Here is a 26,240-nt window from a genome sequence, read left to right as displayed (position 1 = left end):
ACAGAATCTTTATTATGAATAATGTTGGTGACTAATTGAAGGAAGATGAAGGAGATCCTTTTCCCCACTGGGTGAAGGCACGTTGTTCCTGCTGAGGTGGCTATGCGCTTGCAGGCTCCCCACAAAGGCCTCAGTCTGTTCTTCCCCAAAGGGGTGGGGATATCCTTTTCTCTACCCGGTGGTGGGAGAAAGGGCAAGTGGAGATCACAGGTGGGCTTGTTCTGGCAGAAAGTTTTCATTCACAGGTGGTGCGCATGTATGCTCAGCCACTCGGTCGTGCCCGACTCTTGAGACCCTGAGGACTGGAGCCTGCCGGGATCCTCTGTCCATGGGATTTGCCAGGCAAGAATACTGAAGTGGGTTGTCATTTCCTTCTCCAGGGGATCTTCCAAACCCAGGAACCAAACTTGCATCTCCTGCATTGGCAGGCAGTTTCTTTACCACTGAGCCACACTGGGGTGAATGAAAGTGAAAGAGTTGCTCAGTCATGTCTGACTCTGCGACCTCATGGACTGTAGCTCACCAGGCTCCTGTCCATGAGATTTTCCAGGCAAGGATACTGGAGTGGATTGCCATTCCCTTCTCCAGGGGATCTTCCCCACCCAGGACTGGAATCCAGGTCTCCTCAATAGCAGGCAGATTCTTTATCATCTGAGCCACCAGGGAAGCCTGGGGTGAATAGGGGCTCCCCAAACTATATGGGGCTTCCCTGGTAGTTCAGCTGGTAAAGAATCCACCTGCAGTGCAGGAGACCCTGGTTTGATTCCTGGGTTGGGAAGTTCCGCTGGAGAAGGGCTAGGCTACCCACTCCAGTATTCTTGGGCTGTCCTTGTGGCTCAGCAGGCAAAAAATCCGCCTGCAATGCACGAGACCTGGGTTCAATATCTGGGTTGGGAAGATCCCATGAAGAAGGAAATGGCAACTCACTCCAGTATTCTTGCTTGGAAAATCCCCATGGACAGAGGAGCCTGGCAGGCTACAGTCCATGGGGCAGCAAAGAGTCAAACACAACTGAATGACTAAGCACAACACAGCCCAGATCAAATATATGTCCACCTCCTAACTAGCTCAGTTGGTAAAGAATCCAGCTGCAATGCAGGAGACCCCAGTTTGATTCCTAGGAGGGAAACATCTGCTGGAGAAGGGCTAGGCTACCCACTCCAGTGTTCTTGGTCTTCCCTTGTGGCTCAGCTGGCAAAAAAAATCCGCCTGCAATGTAGGAGACCTGGGTTCAATCCCTGGGTTAGGAAGATTCCCTGGAGAAGGGAAAGGCTACCCACTCCAGTGTTCTGGTCTAAAGAATTCTGTGGACTGTATAGTCCATGGGGCCACAAAGAGTCGGACACGACTGAGCGACTTTTACTTCACTTTCACTTTCCTAACCCTTGGGAACTGCGAGGTGCTATATTTGGAAACAGCATCTTTGCAAATGTAATTAAATTAAGGATCTTGAGGTCATCTTGATTACCCCACTGGGCCTAAATCCAATGACAAGTGCCCTTTTTAGAGACAGGAGAGGGAACGCACAGACACAGAGGGAAAGGCTCTGTGAAGACGGGGCAGAGACGAGCGGCTCGGCCACACGATGGGGAGCGCCTGGAGTCAGCAGAAGCTGGAAGGGGTGAAGACAGAGTCTCCCCTGGAGCCTTCAGAGGCCACGCTCAGAATTCTGGCCCCCAGAACAGTAAGAGAATGCATTTTCTTTTGTCTGAAGCCATCAAGTTGGTGGAAATTTGTTCAGCAGCCTCAGGCCTAGTGCTCCCCAGGGCTGCTGACCAGGGGTCAGTAAGGGCAGGCTGGCAGCTATTAGGGTGTAAGACGAAGGCTGGGCCCCTCATCATGGGCACCTCAGAAGAGACCCTGAATGAGGGAGGCAGAAGGGAGGTGACAGGGGTCCACTCCTTCAGGCACTTTCTCAGCTGCCAGCCCTTCCAGCTAATCCTCCCTACTCCCCACACCTCCTCAGGTCCCAAAGCCAAGCTTCAAGAACCAGGGGGTGGGGTACCTGAAGGGGGCAGCTCCCCACTTTTCGTGATGGCCCTTCCGGCAGCTAAGGTCAAGGCTGATTACCGGGCCCCTGACCCCCCGTTCTCAGCCTTCTCCCCCTGATGTCAGAGCTTTCCCGCCTGGTCCTGGCTACCACACCAGCATCCCCTCTTCCCTTCCTCCCAAGGGGTGCTCCAGCAACGCTGAGCACAGACACCAGACTTCAGGCAGCAGCGTGGCATGCCTGGCAAACTCCTAAGTATCCCTCAAAACCCACTGCTCCTGGCTAGGTCTCTCCTGGCCGGCCCTCTTAGTCCCCTTACAAAATGAAGCGCTCAGCTCAGTAGGAGCTTTCCCTACCTATTTCTATGAGGTAACGCTGCCCATTGCCAGCATCTCACTGCCATGCTCTAGCTCTGTGACACCTGTGTCTCCTGCGAGCATGTCTGATTCACGTCAGCTCCCAGCACAACATCTGCAAGGGAATGGTTGGGTACACTGACCAGTCTGTGCCGGGTGTACCGAGGCTCTGTCAAAGCCAAGTGGCCACTGTGCTGACCTTGGAATCCCTCCCCCATAGCTCCCCATTCCCACCGCCCAACAGTGACCACACCGCTCTGGAAACATCACTCCGTAAAGATCAGGACAAGAGGGGCTTCCCTGGGGGCCCAGTGGTGGTGAATCCACAGGAGACACGGGTTTGATCCCAGATCTGGGACGACTCCCCATGCCAAGGGGCAGCTGAGCCTGCACCACGACTACTGAGCCCACACACGGCGACTACTGAGCCCACGTGCTCTAGAGCCTGTGCTCTGCAACAAGAGAATCCACCGCAATGAGAAGCCCACGCACTGCAACCAGAGAAAAGTCTGCACAGCGACGAAGACCCAGCACAGCCAAAAATAAATCAATGAATCAATTTTTTTTTTTTTAAAGATCAAGACAAGAGCTGCTCTTTGGTTAAATAGACCCTCCCTTTGTGGTTAGGTGTCCCGTCAGCTCCTGGGTCACCTGCTGCTGGGATGTGACTTTTTATTTTCATGTCATCAGGGAGGGGCTTGCTGACCCGAGGACCACGGGAGGGGACAACTCTCCAGAGGCAAACGGGAGGACCCTCGCCGCTGAAAGCTGGGGATGGATGATGGAAGCAGCAAGGACTGCTGCTTCAGGCTCCTCCGGAAGGAAGCCATCTGTGATCTCTGTGCCCGCTCTCCTACCCCCACCAGGCTTTCTCTGCTGCTGACCCAGAGCCTCGCTCCTTCCAAAGCCAGGACCTCAGCTGGCTGCTCCTGCCCCCTCCCCACTCCAGTCGCGGCACACACATGTTGGGCTGCCGGGCTTGTCTTGGGTTTTTATTTCCAATTGATTGCTTAGAGATGAAACCTGCCTTGGCTGGAGGTAAACATTTTATTTCTATCCTGACTTGCTTAGGTGATGGAGAGCGGCAATTTGCTGGCTTGTGCCGAAGAAGGCCAAGTCTGTCTCTTGTCCTAGAGGTAATTACCACTACCTGATCCTCAGAGAGAGCGTCTGGTTGTGTCTCCATTTGGCCGAGGCTGGCTGGATGTTGTGCTTAATGCTTTCATTACTTCTGTCAACAACAGCTGGCGACGAGGAGCCATTTATCACAACTTCAGCTCTGGAAGTGGGGGGAGAAAAAAAAGGGAAGAGGGGAGACATGATCTGTTAGCAAGCCAATGACAAGCCTAATCGTTTTGTTTTTGCACGAGCTTGAATGTAAACTTCTTCGGAGGAGCAAAATTGCAGTTATTACCTGGGAAGGGAAGGAAGTCTATTTATCTTCTAGAATGCACCAACTCTCTCCCTCAGGTATAACCTACATATATTCTGGGAGACAGGAAAGGGGGTAATAAACTATCTTTCTCACCTCTCCCACCCACAACGTTTCCTCTGAGTGAAACTTAGCAGTCACTGTCGGAATAGTAATCCTTCTTCAAGCCACTTTTGCAAAACTCTGCAGAGCACTTGCATTAACAACCTCGTATCATAAGACGGTTTGCAAACTTAATAAAGAGGAAAACAAAAACTCATACTGGGGCAATGGGATGTAGCCTTATCTCATTATCCCTCGTTTGTAAAATGCCTCTTCAAATACCCACCTTGTTCCAGAGTTATTTGTGCTCTGTTTCTCTTCCCCACTAGACTGGCAGCAGGGGACCTCCCTCACTCATTTCTACATCCCCCAATGGCCTAACATAGCAGATGCTCAATAAATAAGTGGTTGCTGAATTTGAATTTGACCCTAGGGGAGCCTGGATGGATGAAGTTGCTGGCTGGCTCTGAATGCCTGAGGCCACTCATACATAATTCTGGGTGCGTACCACCATCTTCCCACCTGACTCAGGCATTACAGGACCTGCTTGAATTCAGCTGCTGGAAATCTATGCTAGTGGGTTTCTAAGAAACCAGGTTACAATTACATCTCTAAAGGCAGCGCGGGAACCACGGTGATGCATGTGGGTCACATCGCAAGTTCCTTTTGTATGTGCGGATAGCACATTCTCTCAGTTAGAATGACAAGTGGATTTGTGATGCCAAATTCTGGAGCTTGAAAGGATTCAAACCAAACATCTATGTCCTCTGCATTTACCTTGGAACAGCCATGCTAAAAGAGATGAAATCCTTTTAACAGGTCTAAACCCAGGGCTCTATTTTGCTTTTTGTAGGTAGAGAAGAAATTTATTTGGGGGACTCACTTTCTCCCCACATACTTCCATTCCCAAAACTTCTGACTCCTCTGGCTGATACTACTTGTCAGAGATTCAAAAATATGCAACTTCAGCAGAGAACATAAAATTCAAGGGTTTTGAGTATTCCTCCAGCTGACAGGCCTAAAGAGAGCTATCAAAGCAAACAGAAGACTTGACCCTTTGCAATTTTTGCTGTTTTCATGAACAGAGGCAGAGGATGTAGTGGAAAGATTTCACAAGCTGTGAGACTACAGGCAAATTACTTTATCACTCTGAGCCTCAGTTTCCCCGTTTACAGAAAGAGGGTGTGGAAGAGGAAGATATTCTCTGAATATGATTGGCACGGTCCAACCATAGCCAGTGGCAAGCCTGGGTCTGTTGGCTTGTAAAGCATTTTCTCACTCTCCAGCATCAAGCTATCCTCTGGCCAAAACTGTCATTTGGGGAAACACTCTTTTAGATTTAGAGTGCGCCTTCAGTAATCATGGGCTTCCCTTGTGGCTCAGCTGGTAAAGAATCCACCTGCAATGCGGGAAACCCGGGGTTCAATCCCTGGGTTGGGAAGATCCCCTGGAGAAGGGAAAGGCTACCCACTCCAGTACTCTGGCCTGGAGAATTCCATGGACTGTATAGTCCGTGGGGTCACAAACAGTGGGACATGACTGAGTGACTTTCACGTCACTTTCAATAATCAAGGTTAACAGTTCTGAGATGACTTCCTAAATATTTTTAAGAGGTCTCAACAAAGTTTCTGAGTGCTCTATTTTCCATCTTTATCTCTCCCCATGAAATGGGGTGGAAATCCTGATTCCTTTCAGAGTCTCCATTATTTGGCAAAAATTCAAGTTATGAATAAGCACTCAAGCGCCTCCAAGCGGGTGGGTCCTTTTCAGAAAGACTCTTACCCATCTGAATTTTCCATCTCCGCAGCCTCTAGACTGGGGCCATTTTCTGGGCTCTTCTACCAACAGCTCCCCGCCACCCCCCTACACACACTGATTAGAGAAATGCAAAGCCAAAGTGAAACGAAACAGATCTATTTGCTAAGTAAGAAGGGCACCATCCAGCAAAGAGGAGAAGCAGATTAATAGCTGCCTTACAGCAAAAACAAATGAACACAAAATCTAATTTACAAACCTATTAGATTTGCTATGTAAGCTGTTCACAGCTGATCTGATTGTACCTCTGCCTCCAGAATTCCTGCAAGACAAAGGAAATGCATTATTTATAAATCCAGCTCTTTTTTGCAAAGCCCTCTTCAGTTGCCAAGAGCGCCTGCAGCCCACCTTGGGGAAGTACAAAGGGAGGATGCATTCTCGCCGGGGCTTCTCCAGGATGGACAGCATCCTGATCTAGCCACAAATCCAAGCCTTTGAGGGGGAAGCTGACCTCAGGTCCTTTCCTGCCTCCCACTTGAGCACTGTTTCAATTTCCACCTAGGTTTCCACTTGAGAATTTCATCTGACTTCGAGACAGACTCCTCTGGGATTCATCCCCTCTGGTTAACCCCACAGGCTAGCATGCTTTAGCACGACTCAGCACCTGCTATAGCATGACTCAGCCGTAACTCTAGCCTGACTCAGCATCTGCCCTTCATCTTTTGTTTTCACTTACCTTGATGAAAGTGAAAGAGGAGAGTGGAAAGGTTGGCCTAAAAATCAACTTTCAAAAAACAAAGATCGTGGCATCCGGTCCCATCACTTCGTGGCAAACAGATGGGGGAAAAGTGTAAATAGTGGCAGATTGTTTTCTTGGGCTCTAAAGGCACTGTGGACAGTGACTTCAGCCAAGAAATTAAAACACTCTTGCTCCTTGGAGGAAAAGATACGACAAAACCTGTACAGTGTATTAAAAAGCAGAGACATCACTTTGCCTACAAAGGTTCGTATAGTCAAGGCTATGGTTTTTCCAGCAGTCATGTACAGATGTGAGAATTGGATCATGAAGAAGGCTGAGTGCCAAAGAAATGATGCTTTTGAGCTGTGGTGTTGGAGAAGACTCTTGAGAGTCCTTTGGACAGCAAGGAGATCAAACCAGTCCATTCTAAAGGAATTATGCCCTGAATATTCACTGGAAGGACTGATGCTGAAGCTGAAGCTCCAACACTTTGGCTACCTGATGCAAAGAGCTGACTCATTGGAAAAGACCCTGATGCTGGGAAAGACTGAAGGCGGGAGGAGAAAGGGACAACAGAGGAGATGGTTGCATGACATCACCGACTCAATGGACATGAGTCTGAGCAAGCTCCGGGAGTTGGTGATGGACAGGGAAGCCTGGTGTGCTGCAGTCCATGGGGTCACAAAGAGTCGGACATGACTGAATAATGTGACTGAACAACAACAACTTGTGGTGAGATGTTGTCCACCACATTGTGTCCAAACTTAAGATCTCAGACGTTCAACAGAGGCAGCGAGACCGACGCCACCAGTGCCTCCAACCAAATGTGAAAATGATTTGCTTTTTGGAGGCAGGAAAAATAATAGCAGTGTGACTTTGTGGAGGAGCAGGAGATGGGTAAGTATTAGTGTCCTCTGCTTCTTCCTCTGGAGGATAAGCTGTGGGCGTCAAAGCACTCTAAGGCCCTTTCCAGTCCCACCGTCTCTTCAGTTCTGTCACATTCTGCTCTGGGTGGGGGCTATAGGGCCATGAAGTTTCACCCTCCTTTGCCAGTTGCACTGGGTCAGGGGAGAGATAAATCTCTTCCTTGGTATTCAGCCCACTTTGTGCTCTGTGTGTGTTTTTAAAAGTTGTATGTGAGATTGAGGCAGGAGGCAGATGGACCTCCCCCACCCAGAGCAAAGCTATTGGAGATTCATTCCCTCTTGACTGAAACTCCAAGATGAGAGTAGCAGGACCATTAAGAGAAGAGCCTGGGCCCTGCTCAGACCACAAGTTTCATTCCTGAAGTCAGGAGACCTTCCTGACCACACACGCACAGAAAAGGCTCCTTGGAGGCCAAAGGGGAGTCATGTTAAGGGAGGTTCTACCCAGACGCCCTTTTGGTAGAATCCATCCTGGCTAAGAGATGCATGCTCACACATGGGAGAATCCTGAGGTGTATCAGATAAAGACTGTGAATCAGGCAAATCATAATGACTGGCCAAAGGAAACCCAGAAGAAATGTCCCATAGAAGTAATTCAAATTGCCACGAGGGTGTGACTCAGCGACTCTATTTCTCCCCGAGTCCACCCACGTGTCTATCCACATGTACCGTAATTCTTTGTCTTCTTAATATAATACTTGACTTGCTTCACTATTTTTGTCTTTGTGGGAGTTCTTTTCTGCAAAGCTGAAGGCCGGGGCCCTGGTCACTGACCACTGGTCTAGTGGCTAGAATCTGGTGCTTTCAGCACTGTGAGTGAGTGAGTGAAAGTTGCTCAGTCATGCCTGACTCTTTGCAACCCCATGGACTGTAGCCTGCCAGGCTCCTCTGTCCATGGAATTCTCCAGGCAAGATTACTGGAGTGGGTTGCCATTTCCTTCACCACTATGACCTGGCCTCAATCTCTGGCTGGGAACCCAGGCCGTTGCAGGGCAAGGCCACCCAAGATCAAGACTAATGGTTAAATTAAATAATTTTCCCCACTGATTTGTAGGATATGTGGTTTAAGGAGATATTTTTCTTTTTCTTTTTTTTTTTTAGCTTTTGATTTTTTAAAATTAATTTTACTTTATTTTTAAACTTTACAAAATTGTATTAGTTTTGCCAAATATCAAAATGAATCCACCACAGGTATACATGTGTTCCCCATCCTGAACCCTCCTCCCTCCTCCCTCCCCATACCATCCCTCTGGGTCGTCCCAGTGCACCAGCCCCAAGCATCCAGTATCGTGCATTGAACCTGGACTGGCAACTCGTTTCATACATGATATTATACATGTTTTCTCATTTTTTAAAAGTTCCATCTAGACCTTCAGCCAAGGTGCTGCTATACTTCAAAGAAACAATTAAAATCACTGCAAAATCATCGTGTATTTAAAGAACACTGTGATTTAACAGGAATTCTGTGGGGGAAGCCAATGCCTATTTCCTCGCTGGTTTTAAGTTTGAAACCGGAAATCCTAAATTTCTTTAGGATTCACATACTTGTAGATATAACATTGTGTGTGTGTGTGTGTGTGTGTGTGTGTATGTGCGTGCTTGTGTGTTTATGTTTTCCTGATAGACTGAAATGTCTTTTCGACACTGTTTGCAGTAAGAATCATTCTGCCTCATAGCTGGATGAGCAGCAGCAGGAAGGGTGCTATGACTCACCCTGTGCCTCGTTCCAGGCCTCCCTTCAGGTCTCAGATTTCACCACACACAGTCTAGTTTTTAATTGCACAGAGTATCATTGGTTCCTCACGTTGCAATCAATGCATAATATCTCTTTCTTGTCTCTCTTCATTTCCCCTTGGGATGGCAGAGCACTCGCACTTCTAATTCAAGGGTCTAGGACTACCTGGCCAGCTCCGGCCTGTAATCATAATCTATTATACTTAGGTCAGAGCCCAGGGGCTCTCCTGGGCATGCTGCTGTCTACAAGTCATTGACCTTTCACCATGCCCTGACCCTGACCCCCGTTTTCAAAATCAGCACTCCTTGTCGGGAGGGAAGGGTCGCTGGGCCAAATATTAAGTCAAGTATAGTAATTAAAAGTGTGGTCATAGCTCAAGATTAATGAAAGGTTAACGGAACAAAAAGATTGTCTAGAACTGATGTATTATTTTTTTAAAATTATTATCAATGAGAAATTCGATAAATGGTCTGAAGTATTTGATTAAAAATCTGGAGGTGAGTTGGAGGGAAATCAGGTTAAATGTTCCCTGATTTATACATTTCAAGTGGATTTAACTAGTGTTTCTCAGACCGTAATAATGCTCCTATTCCTATCAGCAGTTTGCCATATTTTGTTTATCACCCATTCTACTATATACTCAAGTTTTCAAATTGACTCATCTTTTTAAAACTTCTTAACCTAAGCAACGCCCCAAGTTAAAATATGGGTTTCATATCATGAATATATACTCATTTGAAAAGAACACAAAACCATTATCCCCCAAAATATTTATCAATGGAATTCCTAAAATCATCTTACATTATCACCAAGAACTCTTGTAGCATCTCTGGAAAAGACTGAATTAAACAGTTAAATATTTAAAGAAGGCAATCCATATGAAATTGGTATGAAGATGGAAGAGAATATTTATCAAATCTTGATGAGGTATGAGGAGCGAATGTGAAGGACTTCTAAAATTCAGAAGTGTAAGAAGAAACCCTAAGAGGGAATGCAGACAGATTTGACTTCATAAAAATTTAAAATTCTGCTTATACAAACAACAAAGCTCAACAAACTCTCTCCAGCGTCCTTCTTGGAATATGAGAGGGCTCCAGGTGAGGGGAACCCTGCATTTGGGTATCTATCTGGTTTACTGCAACCAGGGGTTTGGAGAGGATGTGATGCTGAGTACAACTGCCTCCTACCATCTTTCTCTTCTCTTGCCTCCAGGCCAGGTTCTGAGGAGCACTCAGGCCACAACCCATGCACTTTTTCATACTAAGAAAGTAAGTGAAAGTTGTTCAGTCGTGTCCAACTCTTTGCGACCCCATGGACTGTACAGTCCCTGGAATTCTCCAGGCCAGAATACTGGAGTGGGTAGCCTTTCCCTTCTCTGGGGTTTCATACTAAAACTTTCTCTAATCCTGGCTTTCCCCTACCTCAGCTCTACTGATGTTTCAGGGTTGGTGTTGGGTGTCGGGGCAGCTAATTGTACGCTGTAGTATGTTTAGCCGAATCCCTGGCCTCTACCTGCTTTAAGGCAGGAGCAGCCCTCCCCACACCCCGCAAATTGTGACAACCAAAAATGCCAACAAAAATGCCTCCAGTTGTCCCCTGGGGCAGGGAGGCAGAATTACCTCCACTTGAGAACCTCTGCTCAGACTCTCGTCTTCCACCTGGTGCCTCTGAGATGAATCCCTGCCCCTGCTCTCCCTCACCAGCCAACCGTTCCATCACCTTCCCAAGCCCAACCCCATGCCAAACTCCAAGCCCAACACCTGTGCTTCTGCTCAAAACCCAATTTTCAATTCTCAGCCACCTTTCCCTTCTCCTCCCAAAGCGTCCCGCTACAGCATCTGTCACCTTTTTCATATTTAATTATTGCATGGGATCACAGATAGGGGACATGAAAGAAATGTTGTCATTTATCCAGTCTAAACTCCTCCTCTTATAGTTTAAGGAACCAAGGTCTCGAGATTTGGTTCGGGCTTCCGCTTCCTTGGCTGCTCGCCACACTAGAGTGGAAGCCCCTGGGTGGCGTGCACTAACCATGTCTTTTATTTTATCTAATGCTTTGACATCTGGGGGCTTGCTGACTTTGGAGGGGCAGCTTCTCTCAGGGTTAGCAGATTCCTAGAGATAGTAAACCACCGGCCTGGGAGGGCATCTTTCAAATGCAAACCAACCAATCTGGAGCCCAACCCCTCCCCTGCCCCATCACCTCCCTCTTTGGGATCTTACACCCTGGGTCACCATCCACCTGCCAAAATCAACCTAGAGCTAGGTACTGGACTTCTATGCATCTATCTGGTTTAATAAACCCAGGGATTACAGTTATCTCAGACACACAGGGTCAGCTCCTATGCCCCATAGTCTGCTGAAGTTATCCAAAACTGCCAGTCCTAAGCTGCTCACCCAGCCTCACCCTTGCTTCCTCTGCAAACCACAATAAAGGCTCTTGTCCACAGCTCCCCCTTCCTCTGCCTCTTAAGGGAGCTGGGGCTACTCCCTGCAGCCTGCATGACGTGGCATGCCACCTCTCTTGGGATCTGGGAATACAAAAAAACACCATTTTCAACAGCAGCCATTTCCCGATCTGTTGGCCTATTATTATTATTTTAAATAACAATAAACTATTATTGTAGATATTATCTAAATAATAGATAATATATCCATTAATATATAATATATTAATAGATATTATTATCTATTATTATTAAATAATAATAAATCTTATAATAAAACAGGGAGAGCCTGTCTTGTTCACTTCTTAGCCTTGCACAATACCTTGCTCAACTGGGACTTTTCTTCCTAAGTCTTTCCAGTAGCTTGCATAGTGTGTTCCCACGTATTATTTATACCTGTGCAAGACACTGTTCCACCTCTCAGATACCCAGAGAATGGGGCTACTGTCATTCAAAGAAACCCAGGCTGCAGATGTTTGGCTCAAAATGAACTGCATGAATTGGCAAGCGATTTTTTTTTTTCTAATTAGGTTTGGCCTCTATTGTTATTAAAATAAGCCTGCATCCCTTGTGACAGGGGAATGCTGAGACCTGCTTGGTTGAGTGACAGAAGAAGATGATCTGGTGAGAAAAATCTGCTAAAGATAATTAATCAACTTCTGAAATCATAGAGACAAAGAGGCTTAGATCATCCAAGTGAAAAAAATATATGGGAAAGCACTTTGCACACTATAAAGAACTCAATAAAACAAGGTGCAATGTTAGTAACAACCACTGTCCACCGGACCTGCCCAATATTCTCAGCCATAGTTACGATGGAGGTTGATTACTCCAAAGCGCTACATTTTGAGAAGTTAGTCTACTTTCCACCACAAACATAATACTCTTTCCAAGCAGTAGCTAAGATAATAAATAAAAATAGCATGTTACAAGAGAATACCATGCATAGTTGGATTTGTTTTCAGTGAAAAGCAATGCGCAAACCTGAAAACCGCGTTTCTGTTTAGCCTCTTCATCCAAGCCCAGCTGTGTGTAGGTAAGGTCACGTTCTAGTGTGTTGGGGTCTCACTGCTGTGTTAGAATCTCCCAGATCCTTGGTTTCTCACTGGAGAGTCAGGCTCGGTAAATGAACTTTCAAGAGCTGACAGCTTTAATTAAGAGTCTGGACCCAACTTAAACAGCTGATTAGTCCTGAGAATAGAAGATTAAACTGAAGCACAAGTCATGAATTTGCAGGTGACTGCTTCCTCCCTCACAGTTTCGGGAGGATACTGAATGCTGTGCACAGAAACCACTGGGGCTCCTGCCTGCTGCTCCTCCAAGGACACATGGTGAGGAGAGAGTGAGGGAAAGAATGATTTAGCGTCAGTCACATGAAGAGTGAGAGCTCCCAACAGGCTCCAAGCGTGCTTTTTAAACTGGCTTTTTCTTTTTTGTGGTGGTTGTTGTTCAGTCTCTAAGTCATGTCTGACTCTTTGCAACCTTATGAACTGCAGCACACCAGGCTTCCCTGTCTTTCACTATCTTCTGGAGTTTGCTCAAGCTCATGTCCATTAAGCTGGTGATGCCATCCAAGGACACATAAGTATGTGGTGCCCCGGACACATGGCGAGGCAAAAAGCAAGGAAAAGGATGATCTAGGGTCAGTCATGTCCAACCATCTCATCCTCTGTCACCCCTTTCTCCTCCTACCTTCAATCTTTCCCAGCATGTGGGTCTTTTTCCAAATAGTAGGCTCTTTGCATCAGGTAGAAAAAGTATTGGAGCTTCAGCTTCAGCATCAGTCCTTCCAATGAATATTCAGGGTTGATTTCCTTTAGGATTGACTGGTTTGATCTCCTTGCAGTCCAAGGGACTCTCAAGAGTCTTCTCCAGCACCACAGTTCAAAAGCATATATTCTTTGGCCCTCAGCCTTCTTTATGGTTCAACTCTCATATCTGTACATGACTAATGGAAAAGCCATAGCTCTGACTATACAGACCTTTGTGAGTAAAGCGATGTCTCTGCTTTTTAATATGCTGCCTAGGTTTGTTACAGCTTTCCTTCCAGGGAGCAAGCATCTTTTAATTTCGTGGCTGTAGTCACCATCCACAGTGATTTTAGAACCCAAGAAAATAAAATCTATTACCATTTCCACTTTTTCCCCATCTATTTGCCATGAGGTGATGGGACAATATGCCATGATCTTAGTTTTTTGAATGTTGAGTTTTAAGCCAACTTTTTCACTCTCCTCTTTCATCCTCAGCAAGAGGCTCTTTTCCTACCATTAGAGTGGTATCATCTGCATATCTAAGGTTGTTGATATTTCTCCCAGCAATCTTGATTCCAGCTTGTGATTCATCCAGTCTGGGCATTTCACATGATGCACTCTGCATAGAAGTTAAATAAGCAGGCTGACAACATACAACCTTGATGTACTCCTTTCCCAGTGTTAACCAGTTGTTCATGTCTACGTCTAACTGTTTCTTCTTGGCCTGCATACAGGTTTCTCTGGAGATAGGTAAGGTGGTCTGGTATTCTCATCTCTTTAAGAATTTTCCACAGTTGGTTGTGATCCACACAGTCAAAGGATTTTGGTGGAAAAATATGCATAACACAAAATTTCCATTTTGTCCTTTTTAAGTGTACAATTCAGGGGCGCCCAGTCTGTTCACAAGATCATGCAGCCATCACCATCTCTAGGATTTTTTCGTCCCTCCCAACAGAAACTCTGTCCCCTTGCTTCTTTCTAGTGAACTTGCCAGACTGTGTTACCTGAATCTCTCTCCTAGACTTACACTCTGTCCACCCTAACAGTGCTGGAGAACTTGTCATAAGGGGAAGCAAGTTAAGGGTACACGCTCTGAGATAAGACTCCCAGGGTCTGCGTTCTAACTGAACTAATCATTAGCTGTGTGATCTTTGACTACTGCTCCAGGCTTACGTTTGTTCATGGAGTGACTGTAGAGATTAAATGAGCTAATAAATGCAGAGATAGAGAACAGTGCATGACACATTGTAAAGAACTTGATATTGATGTTATCCTTATTTTGACTTTTTGCAACCTTTTAAAAATGCAGGGACTTCCCTGGTGGTCCAGGGGCTGGGACTCCCCACTCTCAGCGTGGGGGTGGGGGCCTGGATTTGATCCCTGGTTGGGATCCCCCATGCAACTAAAGATCCCCAGGACACAGCTAAAAAATCCCACGGCTGGGGATCCCACACGCTGCAATGAAGATCGAGGATCCCGAGTGCAGCAGCTGGGGCCCAGGACAGCCAAATATATAAATAAATAAGTACTTGTTTTTAGAAAAAGTCAAATCATCTTTACTTGAGAGGCACATGATAACAGGTAGCTGCCTAGATTTGACCTGTGAGCTATGCTTTCCTACCTTGTTCTCTAGGATCAGTTCAGTTCAGTCGCTCAGTCATGTCCGACTTTTTGCAATCCCATGGCTTCCCTGTCTGTCACCAAGTCCTGGAGCTTACTCAAACACATGTCCATCGAGTCGGTGATGCCATCTAACCATCTCATTCTCTGTCGTCTCCTTCTCCTCCCACCTTCAATATTTCCCACCATCAGGGTCTTTTCCATGAGTCAGTTCTTTGTATCAGGTGGCCAAAGTATTGGAGTTTCAGCTTCAGCATCAGTCCTTCCAATGAATATTCAGGACTGACTTTCTGAATAGTCTTCTCTAGGATGTTAGGAGCAAAATGCCCCTCCACATAGCATCTTTGCCATATGTCTCCTGATGACATCCTTCTGGTGGAGATAAGCTTCTACTGCCAGAGGAAGGCTTTCCTGAAGTCACAGCTCCAACAGCAGGGACCACAAACTCCTGCACTGCCAGCTCCTTATGTGGATCACAGTTAAAGCTGGAACAGGCCAGTCACTTCTGGACTGCCAGCCAGGGTCCCGTGTGACGGTACAGGGGGCTCCCTCTCAGCAGCTTCAGCCTTGTTGTTCAGTCGATCAGTCGTGTCCGACTTTGCGACCCCATGGACTGCAGCACGCCAGGCTTCCCTGTCCTTCACTATCTCCCTGAGTTTGCCCAAATTCATGTCCATTGAGTTGGTGATGCCATCCAACCATCTCCTCTTCTGTTGTCCCCTTCTCCTCTTCAGCCTTACAGGCAACAAATGACACTGCTGATAATATGATGCTTGCACCAAATTTAGGTTTATTCCCAGTGCCACCCATGTCTGGCACCAATGTGGTTACCCTCCTCCAGGTCCATCCACTCCACTTCCGGCTTCTCAGGTCTAACAGTCTCACTCAACAGTCCCTGAGAGGCCTTTTGCTGTTCAGCAGGTCTGATCATTGCCCCACAGCCCTTGGACCTCACAGATACTGAAACACCACTGGGCACAGAGCTCTGAAGAGACCAGTGGTATCCTTGACAATGGTGTTTCCATGATGACTGAGATCTCTCGTTACTGGGTGTTAAGTGCCAATGGGATGTCATGTCAGCAAGTTCTCGGGCTTCTGTCTTCTTCTGCCCTCCCCCCGAACACTCAGCTCCTTCTGCCATCCCCTCTTCCTTCATGCTTAATATGGTTTGATGTATCCGCTGGATGTGATTTCAGCAAACTTTTGTTTGTGAATCAGCTTCCATCAGCTGGAACAAAAAGATACCAGCTCACTCTTGGCTCTCCCCTCTGCTCAACCTCAGAAAACATCCGCGAGAACCGAAGGCTTTGATTCCAGCCAATTTCCCCAGTCTCTTATGCTAGTCATCCGAACATCAGAAAAGTAAACAACCAGTGGGATGCCAAGCGTTTCCCTAACACTTACTCCTGATCTTTCCTCTTTCTCATCATGAAACTGTCACCAACAACCAGAAGAGATACCAGAAAATTTGTCTCTCAGACCAGAACACTTACGGAATAAACCGAGTCAACAACTGAGGCAGGAAAGGATGCAGGAATTGAGATGACCAGTTCATGCGGGAATCGTCCTCCTCCAATTTACACTCATCTTATAAAGGAGACAGACTTTATAATACAAAGATTTTTAAGAGAATGCTGCACTACAAATCCAGATCATTAAAAACCCTAGAAACCAAGGCAGTTACAACTCAGAGGTGATACATATCTATGTAGTTGGTTGAGTTGGATACGTATCTATGTATGCAGTTGCAGCTGGTGAAAGCTATCATTAAAGAAGATTTCTTCAGTAATTTGTTGTTGTTTAGTCCCTAAGTCGTGTCCTACTCTTTTGTGACCCCATGAACTATAGCCCGCCAGGCTCCTCTGTCCATGGGATGTTCTAGGCAAGAGTACTGGAATGGGTTGCCATTTCCTTCTCTAGTGGATCTCCAGTAAGTAACTCTTGGCTGTAGAGCCTTTTGTGAGTCCCTTGTCCCTCCCACCCATTCTGAAGACTGCTCTACAGTGAGTCTGTGTCCCTTAACGTGCCCTGGTATCGTGGTCACACCTACAGCAAGGTTTTCATTACACTCAGCTACCACTGCAGCGTCACCTAGCATGTGGCTTCACCACCTAGACTGGGGGCAAGCCTGGGACAAGGTCCTGCTCATCTCTGTATTGCCATGGAGTGGGGGAGGTCATGTGTCTCCTGCAGATTCAACGTGCTTCTGAAGATGACTACTGGATGAATAAATGAGGCAAGAAAGCCAAGGCCATTCCTTCTCTGGAGAGAAAAGGGTTCAGCCCCCATGGTAGCATGGCTTGGGGAGGAAGAAGGGAAACCCCAGCCTCACTCCCACCCCTGCTACCCACCTACCCAGAGCTGCCAAGAGTGCTCCAGACCCAGGGCCTCTGCACTGACTGTTCTCCTCCATGGAAAGTTTTTCCAACAGATACTCCATGGCTCCCTCCTCCCTTTCCTCTTTTTTCAAGTCTTGATCAAATCTGACCTTCTCAGAGTGGTCTTCCCTGCCCGTCCCATTCAACACTGCATCTGCTGTCCCCCTCCTCCATGGAGGTCCTCCTCTCTCCCATCTCCTTTTATCTTTACATCACTTATTCAGTCGCTCAGTCATGTCCAACTCTTTGTGACCCCATGAACTGCAGCACGCCAGGCCTCCCTGTCCTTCACTATCTCCCAGAGTTTTCTCAAACTCGTGTCCATTGAGTTGATGATGCCATCCAACCATCTCATCCTCTGTCATCCACTTCTCCTCCTGCCTTCAATCTTTCCCAGCATCAGGGTCTTTCCCAATGAGTTGGCTCTTTGCATCAGGTGGCTGAAGTATTGGAGCTTCAGCATCAGTCCTTCCAGTGAATATTCAGGTTTGATATCCCTTAGGATTGACTGGTTTGATCTCCTTGCTGTCCAAGGGACTCTCAAGAGTCTTCTCCAGCACCACAGTTCAAAAGAATCAATTCTTCAGTGCTCAGCCTTCTTTATGGTCCAGCTTTCACATCCATAAATGACTGCTGGAAAAAACCATAGCTGCTTCCTTGATGGCTCAGAGAGTAAAGAATCTGCCTGCAATGCAGGAGACCCAAGTTCGATCCCTGGGTCAGGAAGATCCCCAGGAGAAGGGAATGACTCCCCAGTCTAGTATTCTTGCCTGGAGAATTCCTTGGACGAAGGAGCCTGGCAGGCTACAGTCCATATTGTTGCAGAGAGTTGACACGACTGAGTGACTAACACTTTCATCACTATATCATGCATTATGCACATGGTCTCCCTTTGCCACAGGACTGCAGCTCCATGACAGAAGCACTGCGCCTGTCTCGTTGACTGCTGTGCCTCTAGTGCCTGGACATCACGAAAGGTCTGTGAATATTTACAGATAGAAGGAACCTGCCTCCTCCCATCCTTGGTTACAACAGAGAAGGCAGCTGGCCTCTTCCCCAAACCCGATACCTCCACCTGTGCTCTGAAATGCATCCCTTCCAGTCTTCCGTGATTATTACTCTATCAACTATTTCTTCTCTCTTCCTCATCTTTTTACAGCTTCCTTTCAGCTGCCTAATAATTCTGGTCTTTATCTTGGTCTTTGTATATGTCAGACTCCATTCTGCAAATTTTGTATTGGTTCATGTAAGCCTCACAGTAGCCTGAGGATGCGGAAATGATGATGCATTGAGAACAAACGGAGGCACAGAAAGGGGGGAGATCCTGCTTGGGGCCACACAACCACCAAGCAGGGGTGCCGAGGTTTGAACGCAGCAGGCTGCCTCAGACCAGCGCCTGGTTGCACCGCCATGCGGCTTTCTCATCCCCACTTGCATTTATGTACGTTTGCTTGTCTCACCTCCAGTAAACGACCCAACCCTCCTTCGGTACATCCCTCGGCTACTTCTCTGTCTCTCGCCAGCACTTTGCAGACTTCTACACTATCCGTGACTCCTCACTTCACCATCTTCCCCTACCATTCCATTCTGGTTCATGTCCCCATCACGCTATCAAAAGTGCTCTTGTATGAACACCCTATGATGGGCAAGTCTGTCTCCATCTTATTTGAACTCTGCCGACTTTTGATGATGGTGGCATGTCCCCCTTCCTGGATTAGTAAAGTCAGGGCTTCCTGGGTCTGGCCACAGAGTGGGCCTGGACAAACCTTCTTCCCCTGGAGGAAATAAGCTACTGGGAAGAGACATGATAAATAGCCCCAAGTGGAGAGAAAGGTTAAGAGTCCTCGGGGCATCTTTCAGATTCCTTCTGGCTCTGGAAATCCATTATTTTAAATCATCTCTCAAACACTTTAAGGTTCTACTAATCATGACACAAAATTCCTCCTTGATTCTGGTCCCCTGACAGAGGGCACCCTCCCCAATTAAAATCTCAATTTTTCTCTATATTCACACCCAATAAGATTGTGTCCAGCACTGCTTTCTTTCAAAATACAGAAAATATTTTTCTTTCAAAATATATTAGTTTTTACAAAATTTTCAAATACCAAATATGGTTGAATTTTTTTTCAACAGCTTCCTGGCCCCCTCTCCACCAGAATTTACTCCCCAAGAGCGATGGCTTCACCGTTCCAGGTGACAGTCCCAGTGGCAAACAGACATGTTAACAAAACCCATCCTTAGGATGGGGGTGTGGATTCCAAGAGAGCAGTGAAAATCATGAATAACTTCCTTTGCTTGAGCTTCACCCTGTGCCAGGCACTGTACCAGTGGCAAGTTAATTTGCATATTTTGGTTTTATAAATAGGACACACAGCCTCAAAAAGGTTAAGTGATTTGCCCAGGGTCAACCTCAGCAAATAAACTGGCAGAGCAGGGATTCGAGTTGCATATGGTCAAACCACGTGTGCCTGCAGAATGCTGGCCCCTGTACCCTGCCCTTCGCCTACTGCACATAAGGGTTTAATATACAGTCAGGGAGATGCTTGAGACTTAAGAGGAAGCAAAGGTTATTCAGGGCTTCCCCAGTGGCTCAGTGGTAAAGAATCTGTCTGCAAAGTAGGAGCCACAGGAGATACAGCTTCAATCCCTGGGTTGGGAAGATCCCCTGGAGGAGGCCATAGCAACCCACTCCAGTATTCTTGCCTTGAGGATTCCATGGACAGAGGAGCCTGGTGGGCTACAGTCCATGGGGTCACAAAAAAGTCAGCACAATTGAAGCAACCTAGCACACACACATGCAAAGGTTATTCAATAAGTAGTTGTGAGACATGTGATGAGCTAACTGGGAAAATATTCAAGTCAGATTCTCCACTGGCACCACACCAATAAGGATAAAATATGATCTAGCCATGAAGAGTTATGCTTAGGAGCAGTTTTATATGAAAATTCATTTGACCATATTTTAGTCCATTTGGGCAGCCAGAACGTAATGCCATAGCCTGGGAGGCTTATAAACAACACTGGTTGATCACTCAGCATTCTGGAGGCTCAAGGTCTGAGATCAGGGTGCCAGCGTGGGCAGATGAGGGCCCCCTCCTGGGTCACAGGCATCTTGCATCCTCACAAGGCAGATGGGGTGAGGGGTCTTTGGAGCCTCTTCCATAAGGGCACTAACCCTATTCATGAGGGCCCCACCCTCATGACCTAACTACCTCAAAGGCTCCATCTCCTAATAACCATCACATTGGGCATTAGGATTCCAACGTGTGAATCTGGCAGGGACAAAAATATTCAAGCCATTGCACTTCCGTGTGTGGGCACTACTGACTGTGCCTTTGCCTCCTGCAAAACCTTAATGGAGAGGTCTGGCAGCCCTGAAAGCTTCTCACTTCATTCATGGCACATGGTGTGGACAAATCCGTGCTCTTTAAAGAGAAGCAGAACGCCCATCCCACATGCCGTGCTCTTGAACCCACCTTGCTGGGACTTGAAAGGCCTCTGCCTTAAGCCAGCCTTTCTTCCCTCTCTTTTGTTCACTTCCTGATGGACCAGCATTCATAGGCCGTGTCCCTATTAACACAGCTGCAGCCTTTCCCTGAGAAAATCCCTGGAGGGCCCCGGGTTGGGGAGGACTTTAAAGTCACTTTCCTTCCAGATGTTTGATGTGCCCCCTTCCCCACTCTGCTGGTCCCAACCAGCAGTCATCGCTCACAGAAACTCGCTGTCATCTGGAAGGGGGACAGTGAGGCTATCAACTAGGGGGCTGGAGTTCTGACTCCCATCAGGCTCTAGCTTTGCAGTCCTTGGCCTCTTGAGGTCTTGACGTCCTTCCTTCTCTGCAAAGCAGGATCCTACGGTGGGATCACAGTGAGAAGCCCCGGGTAGATGTGAGTGTTAGTTGTAATATTGTTATTGAAGGTGACGGCTGCTGCCTTGGGAATCAGAATAAACCACTGCTGCAGGCCACTGACCCCGTTGGAACAGCTGTCCTCAGGGAGGTTGTCTTCCACCAAGTGTGGTCCATTAGGGAGAAATAAACCACAGTGGACGGAAGAGGGTTTCCCAGGTGGCGCTAGTGGTAATGAATCACCCTGCCAATGCAGGAGACATAAGATACAGGGTTCGATCCCTGGGTCAGGAAGATCTCCTTGGGGAGGGCATGACAACCCAATGCACATGGCAACCCACTCCAGTATTCTTGCCTGGAGAATCCCATGGACAGAGAAGCCTGGCTCTGACTTAGCACATACGCACGTATGGATGGAAGAAAATGGGATGCAGAACCATGATTCCCGCTGCCACTGCTGCGCTGCCTGATGTCTCTGAGGCCGTCCAGAGGGGAGCCCTGCCCAGGAGTAAATTAGTGCCCTTTCTTTTCTTCAGCAAGACGTGCTCAGCTAAACAGCACAAGAGGCATGTCTGACAGTCATGTTGCCAAGGCCTGCGTGTGGCCTGTCCAACAGCCACGAGGCTGTGCTGGATGGAGCCCCTATGGGACCCGCAGAGCATGGCCTGGCCCCTGGGTGGGTTGACTACGTATCATTTCTCCTGAATGGACCCAGAAGTGTCCCATAGGTCCTAGATCCCCTCCTCCTTCATCACGTGTCAACACCTTCGGGTATTCTTTGATACTCTTCTCAGCTGCTCCTCCCAGCCCTTCCTTCTCAGGCCCTGCCCTACGTATCCCAGTTGCTCAGAGCCCACCCTTAGGCCTTGTGAAGCCCCTCTTCTGTCGTTCATCTACATGCCCACAACTCCCAATGCAACTTCAGGCATAGTGCGCTCCAGGCGCCAGAGTCACAGAAGAGGCCAGACACCCCCCAACAGACCTCAGACCTGACCGGCACTCACACCCCAACCTGCTCTCTCCCAGGGTTCTCTCAGGGAATGGCACCCACCTAGTCATGCAGAATCAGGGTGCTGTGGGCACTCCCCACCCTCTATTTCCAGGCCTCCCCTCAAGATCACCCAGCCTTCAGACTCTCCCACTGGAGGACAGCAGGTGCCATTCCCTTGGGTCCTCTGCCATGGCTTCTATCTTAGCTCCCTGTCTGCAGAGAAGCACTCCTTGTCAACTGCTCCCATGTGGGACCCAGATTTCCAAAATGCACGGTGCAACGTGGCACTTCCTCCTCGAAACTCTTCTGGGTTTCCTCATCAAGTCCCACTGCTTTCAAAATGAGTCAGCACAGATCCTTTAGCACAGCACAGGAGACCCTTTCCAAGCTGGCCCTCTCGGTCCTCACCTTCACCTTCTCACACACCCACTAGCTGCCTCCACGGAGCAACAGGCAGTTTCTGGAATGTGTCGGGTCACAAGATCGTGCCTTTGAACATTATCCTTTCTCCCCAAAATCCTTTATTCTGTTTTCCAAGTTTACTTAAGTCAGCATTTATGAATTGCCAGCCCAAGGTCGTATCCGGCATAAATATGTATTTGGTGGGGGCAGGGGGACTTGTATAATGTTGTCTTTTATAATTAAAATGCCAATAGTAAAAACTCAAGGGAATAGCCATTATAAAATATAAAACCTTGGGCTAGCCAAAAGCTTTGTTTGTTTTAAAAACTTTTTATTTTATATTGGAGTATAGCTGATGAACGACGTTATGATAACTGAAAGTAAGAAGCAAAGGGGCTCGGGCATACATGTATGTATCCATTCTTCCCTAAACCCCTCTCCCATCCAGGGTGGCAGATAACACTGACCAGAGTTCCCTGGGCTATACAGTAGGTCCTTGCTGGCTATCCATTCTAAATACAGCAGTGTGTGCATGCCAGTGCTGAACTGTTACACTGTATGGAAAAATCCAGATGAATTTTTTGGCCAACTCAGTATCAAGTTTTGGCTTCCTTTGAACAATGAGAAGTGCTGGCAGCCCTGACCCATATGAATTGGTGGAGCTGTGCCTCATTGGGAGTCCACATCACTCCCTATTGTCTTACACTGAGCTGTTTCACTTATTTATGTGACCTGCCTAGACCTTGAAGGCATCTGAGTTTGGGATCGCCAGACCCTCTACTCCTCAGGTAGCAAAGTCAGCTCATGTCACCTTGCCCATGACCATTCCTGACCCAGAAGTTTCACTTATGCCAGGTACAGCAAGCCTACAGGACCTGCGGGTATATAGCAAGTGGCATGTGTTCATGCTCAGTCGTGTCCAACTCTACAAGCCCCTGGACGGTAGCCCGCCAGGGTCCTCTGTCCATGGGATTCTCCAGGCAAGACTACTGGACTGGGTTGCCGTGCCCTCCTCCAGGGGATCTTCTCAACTGAGGGATTGAACCTGCATCTCTTGCGTTTCCTGCACTGGCAGGCAGGTTCTTTACCATCGAGCCAGCAGGGAAGCCCAAGAGGAATGGCAGGGGTTAGTCACTAGTTCTCTTTCAATGACAACTGACAAGATGCTGGTTGATAAAATCAATCACTGCAGAAGAGGACCACCCAGGGGCGCTGTCCTCCCCACATGCAATATTCCGAAGACAAAAGTTCTGAGGGTGAAAATTTGGGAGCTCCTTCCTCTCTGTGAAGTGGCACGAGGCTGCCTTCTGGGACTCGCTGATTGAGTCACTGACCGATAGACTAGTAAGAGGAAGCGGGCCTGGGGTCTGGAAGGACCCTCAGTCTCAGGGGTCAGCTGTGGCCTCCACCCACATCCCCAACCCATGTTCTACAGGACTCCAAGGCTCTGGACAGGAACTGGGGATGGAACCTGCCCTTCAGGTCCTCTCTGTGAGCTCCTTTCAGATTGCTTTAGAGCAAAGCCCAGACAGTAAAGCCCAGGGCCAGAGTTGAGGATGGAGAAAATAAACTCCAGCCCTGGTGCTTAAGGGCAGGGAAACTGACTTTACCCCCAAAAAACCCCACTGCATCTGGTAGCAGGTCGGGGGGGGGCGTGCAGGTGGGCGTAGGGAAGATGGTGGCACCCAAGGCTGCGCCCAGGTTGATGCTGAATCAGGTGTCTGAATGGGGGCTTGAGGAGGACTCTGCTTGGGTGGACAGTGGAGGAGTGACCATCACAGAGTTAACACTGCCTGGGCACTTACCACAGGGCAGACACAGACCAAGTTCTCACTGTGGATTTTTCTCCTTTTGTCCCTATTGCAGCCCCGAGAGGTGGGCCTTTTTATGACCCCTATTTTGCCTAGAGATGTTATGCATCCTATCCAAGAGTTGCAGGATTTGACCTAACTCTGTCTGATGGATCATCATCAAATCAGGAACTATTGCAAAAGGTGGGAGTGGGGGTGGAGGTGAAAGCCTGAGCTCAGTCAGAGCTGGGGCTTAGTGTAATAGGAGCAAACCCTGAAGAGAAGCCAGAGAGCAGGGCCATGCGGCCCTTATACCTGGGACACCATACCTCACTCCAGAAATGCTCGCAACATCACCTGCCTGCAATATCCCCTGCCACCTGCCACCACCTGCCACAGCTATGAGGAAGCAGTGTGAAGCCACACAGGGAATGTGCAAGGAACCTGGGGTCATCCCATCTAACTTGTTTCCTACCCCCTCACTCCAGGAGACTTTGGCCTTAATACTTGGAATGTTTCCAGCAGCTTCAGACAGGATGTTCAGGCTGTGCAGAAGGCTGGGAAACTGGTTTCTGTTCTAAACAAGCACAGGAAGAGGAACAAGGTAGGTTAACAGGGTACCCCCTCCTTTGCTTTTCTTCTTGCCCTGAGCATCGGTCCTGATGTCCAGGGTGGGCTGGGGCCCGAGATGGCATCACAGATACAGGCTTCCTACCTCCAGGGTCTGGGCTGGTGGTTTTGGGTGGTGCCCAGGGGACAGTGGCCCAAGTTCTCACTGAGGGCTCGGTATCTGGGGCTCCCTCAGAGCCTCATCCTCTTCCCATTTCTCCTGCTATCACATTCCTGTAGGAAATGCCGGGGGAGAAGGCCAGGGTGAAGGGGGGGACATCCTGGCCCCTCCCTGAGGCTTAGAATAATCAAGATGCAAAGAGAAGGGACTTTCCTGGTGGTCCAGGGGTTGAGAGTCTGCCTGCCAAAGCAGGAGACTCGAATTTGATCCCTGGTCCTGGGGGATTCCCCGTGCCACCTGCAGGGCCCGTGGGCCCATGTGCCCAACCACTGAGTCTGCACTCGAGAGCCCGTGCTCCGCAGCAAGAGAAGCCGCTGCACTGAGAGGCCTCGGCACCGCAAATGGAGAAAGCGCACGCGCAGTGGCGACGACCCAGTGAGGCCGGAAGTAAATAAAAAAGATGCAAAGAGAACTCTTTACCTGCAGACTTCCCAGTAGAGTGACCGCAATGGAGTGACAAGTGGACGGGAAACTTAATCCTTTTTTCCTACCTAGTAAAACACCCGCCCGTGAACGCTTTGCATGGGCACATTCGGAACTGCGTGATGCTGCCGGCGAGAACTGGGAGGGAAGCACAGGCCTACCTCGCACCTGGCCTCAGGGACCAGAGAACGAGATCTAGCCTCTAGTTCTCTTGATGGAAATGCCTCTTTGACCCAAAACTGTCAGAAAATGAGGCTGCCAGAAAGAACACAGGTTTTGATGAGATCCCTAACTCTACCTTCAGTAGCGGACTCTTTAAAATGGAGCTTTCTCACCTCTTACAATGAGTAAACCGTTTGGAGTAAGAGAGATGAGGAGTATGTGTAAACAACTTGGCAGATCCTGCTTTTATTTAATTTTCATTGTTGTTCCTGGTAAACCTTTTTGAGAAGAGGCCTTCTCTTCTTTTTGTTCCAATAAGTCTGTGTTCATGGAGCCCCTACTTTGTAATGGGCCCCGGGCTGGGCTCTGGGCTCACGGTGGGGGATGGAGACAGTCTCCAGTCTGAAGGTGCTTAAAATTGAAATTTGGAGACAAGAGCACACACTCACATACGCATACACAGGAAACACCCCAACAAAGGAACATAATCACAGCCACTCAGCCATACGTGGGGTGATGCTAAGAAGGAGCCAGGAGAAGCACTGATTTGAGACTGAGTGTGTATGTGGGAGTGGGCATGGAAGAGCCGATGGGGGGTAGCATTTTGTCAGAACCCTAAAATACAAGGGGGCAGCCTCAGAAGGGCTATGGGAAGAGCATCAGG

The 26,240-nt window shown here is 48.0% G+C and overlaps 1 protein-coding gene and 1 long non-coding RNA gene across 2 annotated transcripts in view; one reads left to right on the top strand and one right to left on the bottom strand.

Moving 5' to 3' along the window:
- Nucleotides 1–26,240, bottom strand: part of ST8SIA2 (ST8 alpha-N-acetyl-neuraminide alpha-2,8-sialyltransferase 2) — a 72,314-nt gene that overhangs the window by 25,691 nt on the left and 20,383 nt on the right. Inside the window, exons 2-3 of the mRNA XM_006078752.4 lie at nucleotides 5,835–5,897; nucleotides 3,497–3,625 (exon numbers count right to left, since the gene is read on the bottom strand). Of these exons, the coding sequence (XP_006078814.3) occupies nucleotides 3,497–3,625; nucleotides 5,835–5,897 (192 nt within the window). The remainder of the gene's footprint in view (nucleotides 1–3,496; nucleotides 3,626–5,834; nucleotides 5,898–26,240) is intronic.
- On the top strand, nucleotides 1,556–25,363 carry LOC123465197. Its single transcript, XR_006640340.1, has 3 exons — nucleotides 1,556–1,684; nucleotides 24,690–24,805; nucleotides 25,235–25,363. It is a non-coding gene; the product is annotated as an uncharacterized LOC123465197 (long non-coding RNA).

Source organism: Bubalus bubalis, chromosome 20 (genome assembly GCF_019923935.1).
Source record: "Bubalus bubalis isolate 160015118507 breed Murrah chromosome 20, NDDB_SH_1, whole genome shotgun sequence".
Classification (NCBI taxonomy): domain Eukaryota; kingdom Metazoa; phylum Chordata; class Mammalia; order Artiodactyla; family Bovidae; genus Bubalus; species Bubalus bubalis.
This window is presented reverse-complemented; position numbering and strand designations above follow the sequence as displayed.